This window comes from Melanotaenia boesemani, chromosome 13, assembly GCF_017639745.1.
Source record: "Melanotaenia boesemani isolate fMelBoe1 chromosome 13, fMelBoe1.pri, whole genome shotgun sequence".
Lineage (NCBI taxonomy): Eukaryota > Metazoa > Chordata > Actinopteri > Atheriniformes > Melanotaeniidae > Melanotaenia > Melanotaenia boesemani.
In genome coordinates, this window is record NC_055694.1 from 15,215,461 (window position 1) to 15,231,764 (window position 16,304).

At 41.8% G+C, this 16,304-nt stretch overlaps 1 protein-coding gene across 1 annotated transcript in view; it reads left to right on the forward strand.

The window, feature by feature from the left end:
• The first annotated feature begins 307 nt into the window (after positions 1 to 307).
• LOC121651979 (putative helicase mov-10-B.2) overlaps positions 308 to 16,304 on the forward strand; it is a 17,216-nt gene continuing 1,219 nt past the window's right edge. Inside the window, exons 1-23 of the mRNA XM_042004481.1 lie at positions 308 to 555; positions 630 to 732; positions 3,383 to 3,561; positions 3,957 to 4,053; positions 4,161 to 4,302; positions 4,424 to 4,676; positions 4,756 to 4,869; positions 4,964 to 5,144; positions 5,331 to 5,473; positions 5,564 to 5,737; positions 6,336 to 6,448; positions 9,539 to 9,735; positions 10,032 to 10,129; positions 10,295 to 10,392; positions 10,479 to 10,577; positions 13,720 to 13,822; positions 13,914 to 14,031; positions 14,379 to 14,570; positions 14,689 to 14,760; positions 14,838 to 14,963; positions 15,036 to 15,124; positions 15,222 to 15,334; positions 15,417 to 16,304. The exon at positions 15,417 to 16,304 is cut by the window's right edge and continues 1,219 nt beyond it. Coding sequence (XP_041860415.1) covers positions 422 to 555; positions 630 to 732; positions 3,383 to 3,561; positions 3,957 to 4,053; positions 4,161 to 4,302; positions 4,424 to 4,676; positions 4,756 to 4,869; positions 4,964 to 5,144; positions 5,331 to 5,473; positions 5,564 to 5,737; positions 6,336 to 6,448; positions 9,539 to 9,735; positions 10,032 to 10,129; positions 10,295 to 10,392; positions 10,479 to 10,577; positions 13,720 to 13,822; positions 13,914 to 14,031; positions 14,379 to 14,570; positions 14,689 to 14,760; positions 14,838 to 14,963; positions 15,036 to 15,124; positions 15,222 to 15,334; positions 15,417 to 15,490 — 3,012 coding nt within the window. The 5' untranslated portion in view covers positions 308 to 421 and the 3' untranslated portion in view covers positions 15,491 to 16,304. The remainder of the gene's footprint in view (positions 556 to 629; positions 733 to 3,382; positions 3,562 to 3,956; positions 4,054 to 4,160; positions 4,303 to 4,423; positions 4,677 to 4,755; positions 4,870 to 4,963; positions 5,145 to 5,330; positions 5,474 to 5,563; positions 5,738 to 6,335; positions 6,449 to 9,538; positions 9,736 to 10,031; positions 10,130 to 10,294; positions 10,393 to 10,478; positions 10,578 to 13,719; positions 13,823 to 13,913; positions 14,032 to 14,378; positions 14,571 to 14,688; positions 14,761 to 14,837; positions 14,964 to 15,035; positions 15,125 to 15,221; positions 15,335 to 15,416) is intronic.

The following is a 16,304-nucleotide window of genomic DNA, read 5'->3' on the forward strand; positions in this document are numbered from 1 at the left end:
TACAATTATAAATCGGACTCTGTCACCAACCATGAACCACGTCACTGTGCATTTTAAAGTTTCCAAAGAACAAAAAAATAAAATAAAATAAAAAATAAACTAAAGTTAAGTTTCGTTTCTCCGGTTTCTCGGGCGTATGAATGTGTCTGTTGAACCTCCCGGACTCCGCCGTCTCAATTACGTCCTCTTTGCCATTAGGAGCGGCAACTAGACGCCGCCCATGTGGACTGTCCAGTGATAGAAAGTGATCATTACTCTGACTTTCATTTGTAAGCAATCATATGTTTCCGGATAAGCTTACTAAGCTTACATCCGTATTTACAGGAGTCGTCCGATCGCTTTAAGGGTAGTTGGATCACATCGAGCTTATTGTTGTTGCTATTTTTTTGTTTTGTTTTGTTTATTTTATTTTATTTTTATCATGGTTAATATGAATCTGAGTACACGTTGCCAAATTGGTCTTGACTTCTTCGAGTTTTTGAACGAGACTAATCGAGCATCCATAAAGGAAAGAATTCAACTAAGAGACATTTACAACGCTGAGTTCAGGAGCAGGTGAGTTGGTGATTCTCGGCGAGATGTATGTTTTGTGAAGCATCAGAAATTAAATGTTTAATTTTCTAACGCAGGAATGCAGGAACCAGAGATCCAAACTTCGGTTCAGTCCTCTATGCTCTGAAGGTGTGCAACAAAATAACAAGACGGCGTGAAAACATAACGTTCAACATCACGGTATGCTTTTTATTATAGCATTTTTATTTATTTTGTTTTTTATTTAGGCAATGTATTTATACTACTCACAAAAGTTAGGGAAATTTATCTTTTGCTCTGATGTCAGAATGAACCTGAAGTCCACTATAACCAGTAATGGTGAACTTAATTTGAACCTCTCTAAACCTTTGAATGAACATGTCCATCTGTTAAATATTTTAGTATTTATTGGACAACAGGCTGTTCTTTAACAAGATGATTAACTTAAAAAAAATCCTCACAGGTGTCTGAACCATGAATGGAGCACTAAATGTTCTGGTTCAATGACAGCTTGTATGGAAACAGTCCTCTTCATCATCCTGTTCATGTTTAGACATCATCAGACCAAGACCACACCTAACACATGACTAGTTACTGACACACTGATATTTTGGATTGTTGTATATTCACTTTTGCTTGGTAGACTTTGTTTTAAAAGTTTAAAATGAATGAATGAGTCATGTTCTTCTACTTAAACGTTTTACATTCATGATATAAGTTTTGCATAAACTTTTTACTTTTTATGTTAATGTCACCTAAAAGTTGAATATTCAAAGTTTTTATGAGTTGTGTATATCATTGCTTATAAAGGTAATGATGCACAATCAGCAATATTTAAATTATGCTATGAGGCTCTCTCTCTCTCATATATATATATGTGTGTGTGTGTGTGTGTGAGAAAAGTCTATTAGTCAAAGACAACACAAGTAAAGACAAAATGCAGTTTTTAAATGAAGGTTTTTATTATTAAGGAAAAGAAATCCAAACCTACATGGCCCTGTGTGAAAAAGTAACTTCCTCTCCCTGATAAAACATAACTGTGGTTTATCTCAAGTTAAGTTTCTGTAGCCACACCTAACTGCTTCATGTGTAATGTGATAATACCAATACTGCATAAGTTTGATTCCAACATCGCATTACTTGGGTAATTTGAATGGATGACATGGCCAACCACATAATAAATCATATTAAATTAGATTCTTGATTTTTAAGTTTTTTTTTATCCAATTTTTAATAATTTATAAGAAGAATGCTGTTTTAATAGAAACTTCAATATCATTTAGTGCAGTTAGTTTCAGTGTGAGGCAGGTTCTAAATGACGTTTTAGGATTAAGGTTATCTGGTTAACGTGGTCTAAGTAATATTCACTTGGGGCAGTTTGGTTGTTTATGATGAAGATAAAACACAGCAGCTTTTTGGTTGTGGTTTAACAGATTCCTAAAGGTAAAATTCCAGTCTACCAAAAACAACTGTTTCGTATTAGTAAACAAGTACTTTTGAGCACTTTTAATCACCCTGTTGTTGAATTGTGTTATACAGATAAACTTGCCATGTCATTCCTAATGTTTACTCTGAGCTCTAGTGACGTGTTATCACTACAGATATAGACTTGGCATTTCCTTGTAAATGAAACCCATGGTTAAAAAAAAAAGATGTGTGGGTGTCACATAGAAAATGGGAATTATGACAATTAAAAAATAATACAATTTTGCCTCCACTGTCAAGAGATGCAGTCTGGGTTAAGCCATGAAAGACAGGAAAGCCAGCTCTTAAAATGTGTTATAGCCCAGAACACAGCCAGAGCTCTGCTCATGGACCATAAGTTAAAGGAGTTTATTGTTTGATAATCTCCTTGTTAGTTTGGGAGCTAGAAGTCATCATACTTGGTGAAGAAGATGACGCCAAAGAGTAATTTTCTTTTCTTTTTTTTTTTTTTTTTAACTGATTGGGCAGAAAAAATGTGTTAAGGCCATTATATATTTAATTTTGGAATTATGTTCAGTTGGGCTTCCAGCACTCTGATCAGAATAAAACTAGTTAATGACACACTAGTCCCACAGTATGAAGTGGCTCTGACAGAGGGTGGGGTTTTTGAGAGTCAAATGAAACCAGAGATATCCTGGAGCCACCATATAATGACTGTCTTGACTTAAATGGCTTCACCACCAAATGCAGATTACTCATTTTAAATGTTAAAAATTTTAAATGATTCCTTAATATCCATCCTGTGCTACATGTGTCTACTGTTTCCCTCCACTGTGTGTCTCCACTCCTCACTTTGTGCCTGCACATATCGACTCTGTTGTGCACAGAAATTGTCTTGAGTGGAGTCAAGAAGCACAGACAGAAGGCACAAAAGATGAGACACACATTTGTGAAACAGGAACGGAAGTGCAGCAGGAAATCTTACACTGAGCAGAAATTAAGCTTTTGCACACAGATAGTGTGAACTTGATGATATTAGCACAAATCAAATAATTTGTTCATAATTACTAAAATTATATAACCCTCTTCTGATTTCAACCTTTGAAAAGTCCCCCCTGCAGCTTAGAAGAATTCGTTCCGGAGGTTTGTTAAGTTTGTGAAGTCTGAGACTGTCACAGAAACACAGCAGTTTCATTAGGGAAATGATCAGGCTTGGTATTTCCTTTTTGGTCTTCTTGTAGTAATAAAACCTCACATGGACATATTATCAAACTGAATTTTTCTCTGAATAATTCTTGTTCTTATGGTTACATAATATGTAAGCATAGAGAAATAAAGTGCCCACTGCTGTCATTTAACTGAAATTTATGTGGATATAGAGAATTTTTAATTGATCTAAAAGCAAAACTTACATGAATCTGCACAGGTCAGGAATCTGTATGTGGACCAGTGGCAGACTCCCAGGAACCGACAGCCGCAGCCTGTCCATGGAGCGGCTAGCCTTGAGACCATACAGGCCTTCAACTCTGCAGATGAGGCAGAGACAGGAGTGAGAGCCCGGAGAAAACTGGCCAGTCTTCTGATAAACAAACTCAAGGTGGACAGGTAACGGCAGACTGCTCATCTTATAACTTTACTGGTACCATATCTGTTATTGCCTCTGTTATTCTTTCCTCTGTTATCTGCTGTTGTTCTTTGTAATGGAAGGACACATACAAGGCTTTTCTTTTATTTCTCTTTACACCACATTCCTTACAACTCAGTTATTTTGTCTATTATCAGTGCGATGAAATGGAAAACCAGAGCGTACCACTATTTATTTTAGAAAGAAGAGGGCAGAGAAGAGTCTGTGTGGGGTTGTAACTCAGCCGATTCCCTCCTTTTGCTGCTTATATTATTTCATCATGCTGCTACAGAAAAATAACTGCAGTTGACATAGTTTTAGCATGGCTCTTGTTTAATGAACACTCTGAATCCTAACCTTTGCTCTGCACACTCAGGACTGAATTTATCTCTGATAAACATGGGATCAGCATCACCTGTGACCATCCGTTTGAGAACGGAAAACTTGGCCTACGTGTGGAAAACACATATGAGGTATTTATACTAAGAATTCATTGTCCTTTTCTGACAGTCATTTGTCAAAATGATACAAAATTATACCTTTTTGTTTTTTTTTTTTGTTTGTTTGTTTGTTTTACCAGTATGGGGTTAAACTGAGCGTGACAAACACTGGGACAAAGCCTGTGCATTTCACTTACTACACTCCGCTGCACTGGCTCAGATGTTTAACCATGACTGATGAGCACAGAGTGACCAAACTGAATCCTCTGCGAATATCACCAGGTAATGCAGATATCATATGAAAGCTCATTCTCATTTGAATTGATGAATTTGAGATAGAATGAAGGACACAATAAACCATTGTAAATACAGTAACATTGTACTTGTTATTTTCTGTTCACAGGGGGCACATATGAAATCCAGGTTTATTTCCGCTGTGATTCTGTTGGGTTTTATCCCGCTACACTGGCCTTTGAATTCAAACCTGACTTAACGCCATCGTCCAAACCGTTCCACATTGTGCGCTTCATTGAAGCCCAATGCATAACTTCCTTAGGACTGGAGCTGGCACCTGTCGCCCCCTACAAGCCGCGCTCCCTGCCTGCCTGGACCGCCGGACCTAACTGGCCGATTGTGGACGGACAGCGACCTGAAGGGTACAGTCATCAAGTTAGCACTAATGTATTATGTTTTCTACTGAGATATCTGACTTTTTCATTTTGTCCACCTTAACAGGCATTCAGTGTTGCAGCTGCAAAACGTGGTTGGGTTAAAAAAGTATAAAATACCACCATACATGAACCAGCTCATCGAGGTGCTGAAGCAGTCTCCTTTCTTCTCCGACAGAAGGTAAATTCACCTCAGCTGGTGGGTGAGAAAAGTTTGCTAGTTTTGTGACTTGATCACTGATATATGGTGTGCTCTTTTTACTTGATCTCTGTAGAACAACCATTCTGAAAAGTCCTCTGTGCTGGGAGAAGTACACTGAAAAGTTTCAGCTGCTGCTGTATCTGGAGGAACTTCAGATGGAGGTGGACATCAGGAGATATAATATCCCCAACGATGACAAAACATTTGCTGTCCTTCAAAGAGACCCAACCAACAAGAAGCTTCTCATTCTGGAGGTAAATGTATATGAATTTCCTTTAATCGATTAATTCCCTTAATTTGGCTTCTACATGCATTTTTACATAAAAAATAGTAAATAAATTACTTAGTTTTAAGGGATAAAGACCTCCATGACTTCGTGAGGGGAAAGCTGACTGATGTCATGAAACGATTCTTGATTTTTCTCCTTGTTTACCTACTAGGTACCTGGTGTGTCTGAGAACCGTCCATCTGTTCTTCGAGGAGATGCACTCCTGGTGTACCCCCAAGGAGAAACAGGAGTAAAGTACCGTGGCTATGTTCACAGTGTGCAGCTGGACAGTGTCAAGCTGGGCTTTGCCTCTGAGTAAGATCAACACACTACGGTAACAAGCACTAACAAATGATTAAGACTAATTCAGCATCTCACATTCATACTGTCCCAATTTTATTGCAGGTTACTGGATCGCTTTATAGACGGGATGAAGTTCAATGTTGAGTTCACCATCAACCGTCTGACAGTGCAACTTCAGCACAGAGCAGCAGAACTGGCTGCTACCTACGGACTGAGAAGTGTGCTGTTTCCTGCTGCTCCTCCCTCATGTCATCCACCTGAGCTTCCCTCTCTCAGGTTTGATACTGTAGCAGACTAACTACAGTATATGTTTCTTGACATTCAATTCTCATACCTGTAGTCTCTTCCTGTACGTGAGTAAAGTTTGGCTGTTCAAATGGCAGCTTATACAAAGGTCAACAACTTGTCTGATGAGCTATTCGTTTGGCAGATCAGATTAATTTTGTGAGAAAGATTTTAAAAGGTAAAAGTAAACAAATATTTTGCCGCTACAAAAACAGCACATTGAGTATCTAATTGATAAAACTATCATTTGCTTAAATGCACACTAAAAATGTACTTTCCAGCTTTAAAATGTGGAAATAATGCAGCTTTAGAGATTAAATGCACAGCAGGGTCAGGATACTTGTGGCAATAATGGCATATACTGCTCGCCTTTAAAGATGTTTGTTGTTGACTTCAATCAGATCTAGATGAGCAATATATTGATGTCATATTACTAAATTGGAAGAAATGATTTAGGGGAGCAAATTGAAGAGGTTTCCCCTGATAGGAAAAAAAAAGCCACCAAACTGTTTCTTTACAATGCTGGCCTAAACCAGATGTCTCTTGTTAAACATGGTTCAAACCTTAATGTTCCTCTTTCTGTCAATAGGCTGTTTGACTCAAAGCTGGAAAGAAATCCAGAGCAGTATCAAGCTGTGCAACACATCGTGGCTGGCTCATCCAGACCTGCTCCTTACCTTGTGTTTGGTCCACCTGGAACAGGTACTGCTAGTTCCATCATGCAGCGCTAATGAAACATTTCTTTTTCTCCATCTGTCTACATTTAATTCTCTGTGATTTAAGGATTGCACAGATTTTTGAAGGTATTTCTGTCAATATATTCAAAATATAAGTCTGAAATACCTCATTTACATAAACAGTCATACCTTTGTGTGACTGGGGATGTGGATCAGGTGATACAGTAGTTGTCCCCCTGTGTGCTTATCGATGTGTGAGTCTCCAGTATTTTGTAAAAGTTTTGTAAAATGTTCTTAAAACCAGACTTTGTAATCTTCTAAAATGGTGTTGAAGTGTATTTCTTCAGGCTTTCTAAAAGAATGTTTGTCTTTGGACATTGATATTGGACAATGAACCAGCTGTCTCACCACAGATGGTTCATTAGGTTTAGATCTGTACTCTGGCTAGCCCTTTGTTTCTTTGGTTGATTGTCTTGAAATGTACAGCATCCTCCCAGCCAGAAATTCTGTTGGTTTCTTGGTTTTACAAGACCACTTCATCCAGTCAGATAGATGTAAAAATGCCTTTAGAAAAGTTAAAATACTCTGCTTGTTTAAACATGGTGTACAAAAATAGGATTGGAAAACCGGTTTTAGTAGCATCCAAGGTAAAGTCCAAACATCCCTTTTGTTCACTGTTCACCTGTCTACAAGCAAAGCAGAATTGTTCATTCTCTGGTCTTCTTCACACACACTGAGAAACATTTCTGTCTTATTACTTTTAGTCTATACTTCTTTAAACCATGATTCCCATATCTGGAGAATATTAAATGTCCTGCAGGCTTTATGTATTTTAATGATGGTGATGTGCTGCTCTGATTTCTCTTGTCTAATATTTTTCCATCTCCACAAAGGAATTATGGGTTCCATTTATGGTGGCCACAGGGTTTCTGGTTAACTGTCACATGGTACATGATCTGCTGGTTAGCTGGATCTAAACAGTCTTTTAGTGTTTCTGGTCTTATTCTAATGTCTTATTGGTGTCCAACAAATTCATTTAGGCAGAAAGGGACCATTGTCAAGTTGTAAAGAAAGCATTTCAGGAGCCACTGATTGACATCAGAAGCATTGTGACTTTACCTATGCAAATTGCATTTAACATTTCTCTTTAGTCATAATGAGCTTACAAAAAATAATTAATGATGTGTGTGTGTCGATTCAAGGAAAAAAGAAGAGTCTGAAATATGAAAAATGAAAATTTGACTGAACACTGTGCTTCTTTTTCTGGCCTCTGCAGTGTTGAACAGTTTAAATTTGACCTGAAATTTATTTGTATAGCACATTTCATGTGCAGGACAATTCAAAGTGCTTTACATAAAACAAAAGCATTACAGATATTAAGAAATAGTAAAAGGCAGAAACACATAGCAAGACTCACAATAAAATAATAAATTACATTAAAATGACTAAAAGCAAGATGAGTTAAAAAGTTACCGTGCAGAATTCATGCATAGGTGCATGAGAAAAGAAATGTTTTTAACCTGGATTTAAAAATGTCTACATTTGGTAAAAGTTTAATCTCCACTGGCAGTTTGTTCCATTTGTTTGCAGCATAACAGCTAAATGCTGCTTCTCCATGTTTAGTCTGGACTCTGGTCTGGACTAGCTGACCAGAGTCTTTGGATCTAAGAGCTCTGCTAGGTTTATATTCTCTGAACATATCACAGATGTATTCTGGGCCTAAACCATTCTGGGATTTGTAAACGATCAGAAGGGTTTTAAAATCTATTCTGTGACTGACTGGAAGCCAGTGTAAAGATTTCAAAACTGGTGTGATGTGTTCAGATCTCTTAGTCCTGGTTAAAATTCTAGCAGCAGAGTTTTGGATGAGCTGCAGATGTTTAATGCTCTTTTTAGGAAGTCCTGTTAAAAAACCATTACAGTAATCCAGCCTACTGGAGATGAATGCATGGATGAGTTTCTCTTGGTCTTTCTGGTCTTTTTTAATTCTGTTGATGTTTCTGAGCTGGTAAAAAGCTATCTTAGTGACAGCTTTGATGTGGCTGCTGAAAGTCAGATCTGAGTTTTGATCAGTTCAGATCTGATTTCAAATGCCAAACTTATTCTTGTAGGATTTTTAAATCGACCATTTTAAATTATGACATAACATCAGAAATATTTCCAGGTTTTAGACACAGACTACTTTTCTTGTTTGACTGTGTGGACTTAATATTTTGCCTAATTGTTTTAATTTTTTGGCTAAAAAAGTTGGCAAATTGGTTGCATTTCTCAGTGGAAAGGAGCTCCGGGCTTATCTGTACAGGAGGATTTGTAAGTTTTTTGATAATAACAAACAGAGTGCGAGAATTGTTGACATTGCTGTTGTTCTTTCATTAATGTACTTCTTCCTAACCGAGGAGCAGGTTGGTTGGGCATTCTGAGTAATCAGTAAATCAAACAAAATACAAAAATGGTCAGACAAGGCCAAGTCAGTGACCGCAACAGAAAAAATATCAACACCTTTTGAAAAAACCAGGTCCAGAATGTGACCTTGAATGTGGGTCCGTTCTTTTACATGTTGCCATAAACCTGTCCAATATGGAAGAAAATTCCTTGACACCAACCAAGGTATTTCAAATAAAATATTTCAAATATAATTAAAAACTATATTTATATGGGTATCTAATCAACATACTAACATAAGTGTTTTGTTTTTATTTCCTTAAGAATGAGCCATTTATATCTACTTGCTCTCAGTTCACATACATGGCAGCTTCAATATTTTTACTACGGTGTCTCTAAATGGACAAACATCTCTGTGTGAAGTGTGGACCCTCTTTCACTTTAAAATCACATTACCAGTTTTCTTTAATAGCTGCTAGAGCACAGTTTGGTATAAGTAATGCCTTTAAAAGGCACATAGAAGATGGCCGTACACATGTGTACAATTTTGAAGTAGTTACCTGTAGTGCAGTCATTGCTGCACCTGAGGCCACTGGATCCACTCACAGATGGAAAAATATTTGTCTGTAAAACCTTTGGCCACTGACCGGTAATGACTGTGGCCATCAGTGGCCAAAACCGTTTAATTTCTTGCACATTGTACCTTTAACCTGATGTTTCTTGGTTTGTTTAGGCAAAACTGTAACTCTGGTGGAGGCCATCAAACAGATTGAGAAGATGCAGACCTCCTGCCACATTCTGGCCTGTGCTCCATCGAACAGCGCTGCTGATCTCCTGTGCACCAAGATTCTGGATCATGTGGACGAACATAAAGTGTACCGCATGTACGCCAGCAGCCGGGAACCAAAATTGGTCCCAGATCTCCTGAAGGTCAGTGGTTGGTACTCTTGTACTCTTGATGTTTCAGTTCATAAACATTGTTTTCAGTAAAATTAACTTCATTAGCATTAACCGTTAATATAGTTTTTACAACTGTTAATCACACATTGTGTTGAATCATAGTTGTATCATCTACCCCCTATTGGTCTAAACTGTGCATTGCAGTGTCTGTTGAGCAGGAATCAGGGTGATTCCTTTGCTTGGTTGCTATAAAAGTGTTTTTCATTATCACCATTGTTTACTTATTTTACTGATTTTATATACATGGATACTGCGGTGATTCACAGGCGTGCTCTAACCTGGTTGGAGAGTGCTATGTTTTTCCTCCCAAAGATAAGCTGATGGAGTATAAGATCATGGTCACCACCCTATTAACGGCTGGAAGGTAGTGAATAACTCCTCTGCTCTTTGCTCATCTGCATGACACGTGTTTTGTATGCTTACTTATTTACTAAATATTTATGCTCATACTTTCCAAATTTCCACCAGTCAACATGTCATGTGAACTTGTTGGATGAGAATTTTGCTATTGTTTGTTTGATGTTTGCAGGCTTGTCTCAGGAGACATTCCTGCTGGACATTTCACACATATATTTGTGGATGAGGCTGGACATGCTGTGGAGACTGAATGTTTAGTCCCATTGGCTGGTAAGGAAAATAAGTAGCATGCATTCTTTGATAGCACTGAACTTCTATTCAAGTACAGATTTTTGTGTTTTCTTTGCGGCACTTAGGGCTACTCGATACAGAGTCTGGTCAGCTTGTTTTGGCTGGAGACCCCAAACAGCTGGGACCCATTCTTAGGTCTCCTTTTGCACTGAAATACGAGATGGGTAAGAACAGACACATTCCTTTAGTCATGTTGGTTTAAGGATATACTATCTGTAGTTTGGATAAATGAAGATTTGAATGATTAGCAAGGTTTCCCTTGCCCGGATGTGGGTCACCAGGGCCCCCCTCTGGAGCCAGGCCTGGAGGTGGGGCACGGAGGCGAGCGCCTGGTGGCCGGGCCTTTGCCCATGGGGCTCGGCCAGGCTTAGCCCGAAAGGGTGACATGGGCATCTCCTCCTGTGGGGTCACCACCTGCATGAGGGGCCGTAGGGGTCGGGTGCATTGTGAGCTGGGGGGCTGCCAGAGGCGGGGACCCTGGCGGTCTGATCCTCTGCTGCAAAAGCTAGCTCTAGGGACGTGGAATGTCACCTCTCTGGCGGAGAAGGAACCTGAGCTGGTGCGCGAGGTTGAGCGGTTCCGGCTAGATATAGTTGGACTCACCTCGACGCACGGCTTGGGCTCTGGAACCACTGTCCTTGAGAGGGGCTGGACCCTCTTCCATTCTGGAGTTGCTCCCGGTAAGAGGCGCAGAGCAGGTGTGGGCATGCTCATTGCCCCCCGACTTGGCGCCTGTACGTTGGGGTTTACCCTGGTGGACGAAAGGGTAGCCCCCCTCCGCCTTTGGGTGGGGGGACGGGTCCTGACTGTTGTTTGTGCTTATGCACCAAATAGCAGTTCAGAGTACCACCCTTTTTGGAATCCTTGGGAGGGGGGTGTTGGAGAGCACTCCTTCCGAGGACTCCCTCGTTCTGCTGGGGGACTTCAATGCACCTTGAACACCTTGTTCAGACATAAGAGTGTCCACATGTGCACTTGGCACCAGGACACTCTAGGCCGCAGTTCAATGATCGACTTTGTAGTCGTGTCGTCGAACTTGCAGCCGCATGTCCTGGACACTCGGGTGAAGAGAAGGGCGGAGCTGTCAACTGATCACCACCTGGTGGTGAGTTGGCTCAGATGGTGGGGGAGGATGCCGGTCAGGCCTGGCAGCCCCAACTGTGTTGTGAGGGTCTTCTGGGAACATCTGGCAGAGTCCCCTGCAGAAAGAGTTTTAACTCCCATCTCTGGCAGAGCTTCAACCATGTCCCAGGTGAGGCAGGGGACATTGAGTCCAAATGGGCTGTGTTCCGTGCCTCTATTGTTGAGGCGGCCGGCCACAGCTGTGGCCGTAAGGTCGTCGGTGCCTGTCGCGGCGATAACCCCCGAACTCGTTGGTGGACACCGGCAGTAAGGGATGCCGTCAAGCTGAAGAAGGAGTCCTGTCTGGCCTTTTTGGCCTGTGGGACTCCAGAGGCAGCTGATGGGTATCGGCGGGCTAAGCGGAGCGCAGCTTCGGCTGTCGCTAAGGCAAAAACTCGGGCATGGGAGGAGTTTGGAGAGGCCATGGAGAATGACTTCCGGACGGCTTCGAGGAGATTCTGGTCCACCATCCGGCGGCTCAGGAGGGGAAAGCAGTGCTCCGTCAACACTGTGTACAGTGGGGATGGGGGGGGTGCTGACCTCGACTCGGGACGTCGTGAGGCGGTGGAGGGAATACTTCGAAGACCTTCTAAATCCCACCAACACGTCTTCCGATGAGGAAGCAGAGTCTGAGGTAGCTGGTGCTGGCTCTCCTATCTCTGGGGCTGAGGTCACTGAGGTGGTTAAAAAACTCGTCAGTGGCAAGGCCCCGGGGGTGGATGAGGTCCACCCAGAGTTCCTTAAGGCTCTGGATGCTGTAGGGCTGTCGTGGCTGACATGCCTCTGCAGCATCGCGTGGACATTGGGGACAGTCCCCCTGGACTGGCAGACTGGGGTGGTGGTCCCCCTCTTCAAAAAGGGGGCCTGGAGGGTGTGCTCCAACTACAGGAGGGTCTGTTGGATAGTCGAACCTCGGATTGAGGAGGAGCAGTGATGTTTTCGTCCCAGTCGTGGAACAGTGGACCAGCTCTACACCCTCTTCAGGGTCTTTGAGGGGGCATGGGAGTTTGCCCAACCAGTCTACATGTGTTTTGTGAACTTGGAGAAGGCATTCGACCGTGTCCACCGGGGACTCCTGTGGGGGGTACTCCGGGAGTATGGAGTGCCGAACTCGCTTGTATGAGCTGTCCGGTCCCTGTACGACTGGTGTCAGATCTTGGTCCGCATTGCCGGCAGTAAATCAGAATCGTTTCCAGTGCGGGTTGGACTCCGCCAAGGCTGCCCTCTGTCACCGATTCTGTTCATAACCTTTATGGACAGAATTTCTAGGCGCAGCGCAGGGATCCTGTTCGGTGGCCTCAGGGTTGGGTCTCTGCTCTTTGCGGATGATGTGGTTCTGTTGGCGTCATCGGGCCGTGATGTTCTCACTGGAGCGATTCGCAGCCGAGTGTGAAGCGGCTGGGATGAGAATCAGCACCTCCAAGTCCGAGACCATGGTCCTCAGCCGGAAAAGGGTGGAGTGCTCTCTCCGGGTCTGTAATAGGGTCCTGCTCCAAGTGGAGGAGTATCTCGGTATCTCGGGGTCTTGATCACGAGTGAGGGAAGGATGGAGCGGGAGATCGACAGGCAGCGTCTGCAGTGATGCGGACTCTGCATCGGTCTGTCGTGGTGAAGAGAGAGCTGAGCCAAAAGGCAAGGCTCTCGATTTACCGGTCGATCTACTTCCCTACCCTCACCTATGGTCATGAGCTGTGGGTAGTGACCGAAAGAACGAGATCGCGAATACAAGCGGCCGAAATGAGTTTTCTCCGTAGGGTGGCCGGGCTCTCCCTTAGAGATAGGGTGAGAAGCTTGGTAATCCGGGAGGGGCTCAGAGTAGAGCCGCTGCTCCTCCACATTTAGAGGAGCTAGATGAGGTGGCTCGGGCATCTGGTTAGGATGCCTCCTGGACACCTCCCCGGTGAGGTGTTAAGGGCACGTCCCACTGGAAAGAGGCCCCGGGGAAGACCTAGGACACGCTGGACGGACTACATCTCTCGGCTGGCCTGGGAACGCCTCGGGATCCCTCCGGATGAGCTGGTGAATGTGGCTGGGGAGAGAGAAGTCTGGGTTTCCTTGCTTAGGCAGCTGCCCCCGCGACCCGACTCCGGATAAGTGGCAAAAAATGGATGGATGGATGATTAGCTACTGTCTTATATAGCTTGCCTCTATATTTTTTTGGTTAAAAAGCTGTGTTGTCTGCAGGAGTGTCCCTCTTGGAGCGCTTGATGAATAATTTCCCTCTGTACCAGAAGAACGAGAGCGATTTCAACAACGGCTTTGTTACCAAACTGCTGCAAAACTACAGGTGTGCCAGTAGAAAGGGTTTTAGTTCCCTCAATAATGAAAAGCGTGCACGTGGTTTCTTAAGAAGCACCTTCTAATATGTGTTTTTGTAGGTCTCATCCTGCCATTCTGAAGATTCCCAATGAGCTTTTCTATGATGGAGAGCTGCAGGCTTGTGCAGACGAATATTCACGCAACTTCTACTGCAGTTGGGAACACCTTCCAAAAATGGTATTGATTCTCCTGTCTGCTTGTATATACTGCAGAGGGAATCCACACGCAGTTCAGTTAGAAATCAGAGTCAGAACTCTTTCCGTACCTCAATTTGCCTGTTAGCATTATGCCAAGTGGTGATGGATGATGGGGAAAAAAGAAGTGCATTCTGGGTAAAAATTTGCCTTATTTTTCCATGTGCAACAGGAGCTTGTTATATCACTGACAATCTTTCACAGCTGATCACAGAGCATAAACAGGTTGTGTTGAGTTTGCTTTGTAGTACATCCCTGTAAATTTGTATCCTATAAATATACATATGTACCAAAGAAAACAAACTGTTGTCTTTCTTCCATATTTCTTAGGACTTCCCAGTGATCTTCGATGGGGTGGTTGGTGTTGATGAACGTGAGGCCAGCAGTCCGTCATTCTTCAATGTTGCAGAGGTGGAGGTGCTTATGGGTTATCTGAAGAAACTCCTACAGTCTCAAGGAAAGAAAGGCCAGGCTAAAATTGCACCACGAGACATTGGCATCATCGCCCCCTACAGGAAACAGGTATGAATTAAATTGTTGAGAGAGACGGAGTTTGAATATTTATTTTTTCGTTTTCATGGATTGCTTTGCTTGTGTAGATTAAACGGTGCAACTGCTTTTATCTCTTTATGTCACGAAGGTGCAGAAAATTCGCAAAGCCCTGGAAAAAGTTGGGAAAGAGTTCAAGTTGAAGGACATAAGTCATCTGAAGGTAAGTGGACATTTCACGCTTAAAAAATATTGAATACAGTAACTGATGCATTTTATATGTAAATACTTGTGTGTCAGGTTGGTTCAGTGGAAGAGTTCCAAGGCCAGGAGAGGAGAGTGATCATGGTCTCTACAGTCCGGAGCAGCACAGATTACGTAGAGATAGACAAAAAGTTCAACCTGGGTTTTGTCAAGAATGAGAAGGTACACAACACAAATGCGAAAACACACATTGTATGTCTGCATATCATTCTAACACACTCTTTTCTTGTTCAGAGATTTAATGTGGCGGTGACTCGAGCCAAAGCCCTGCTGATCGTGGTGGGAAACCCCAGAGTGTTGAACACAGATAGTACCTGGGCTCGGTGTGTTTCACATGCATGCTTTGTTTTCAGCCCGCATATTCTTTATTAAAGAGTCAGTCCATTTGTATTTTTCTTCCTTTTTCTTGAATCTTATTAGCTTCATCCAGTACTGCAGAGATGAAGGCGGTCACAGAAACTTGAACCAGACCGAGGAAGATGTGGAAATTATAACCAGACTAGCTGCCCTCTACATCAATATTGAGGATAAAGGTAATAAACATATTTCTGCTGTTTTTAAATAAATTGTTTTCAGATTCATTTAGCTTGTATCCCTGTTTTCTCTTCTCTCCAGATGAGACTGCTGATAATACTGCTGAGAGTGGTGTTCAGCGGCACCTGGACCCTGAGTGGAGGAATGACATGTGAACAGGACAGAAAAGAAGAGCCTGGACATCCATTGTCAGAACTTAAAGAATTTTGTTGTGATTTTTGGACAAGTGCATTATTTCACTGGATATGGATTATCCACTAAGGGCTCATTTGCACTTTTTTAGATAGATGGATGATAGATGACTGATAGTACTTTATCAGGTCCAAGTGGTGATAGAAATTCTTCTTTGACTGGCTCAGTGGTCACCTTTTAAATATTAAAGATAATGAAACGCAGCAAACATTCATTCGTAACTTATTAAATTAGGAATTTACCAAAGATCTAGAAGGAAATCATTTGTTTTTTAATTAGGTGCTGTAAATTCATTAACTTTAAACCTTCCAGCATCAAACAGAATGACTTGAATTTCCATTATAGTCATTTCAATTTAAACTATCATCTCAGGATTGTCGCTATAGTTTATGGCTCAGTCACGCCTGCTCTTTTATAATTAAGTTAAATGATCATTTTTATTAGTGGAATCAGCTGTTTAGCAGCCACAAGTGAAGCATCCACTCTTTTAATCAGTGTTAAAAAATCTGATTAATTCATTATAAATGAAAATTATTTTCAGGACTGCTTCCGAACTAAATGGTATTTTATAAAAAAACAAAATGTATATAAAAAGTGCTGCGGAAGAGTAATAAATGTCTAAAACGTGCAATCTGGTGTATGTCAGTTGTGGGCCCTGTCTTGACATCGATACAATCAGTATGGAAAAACAAATTTAACACCCAGTCATCTCATGTCAATGCAGTAAAAACATTTGTAAGACTTTAAACACTGATTCTGCAAGACAGATGTATTTAG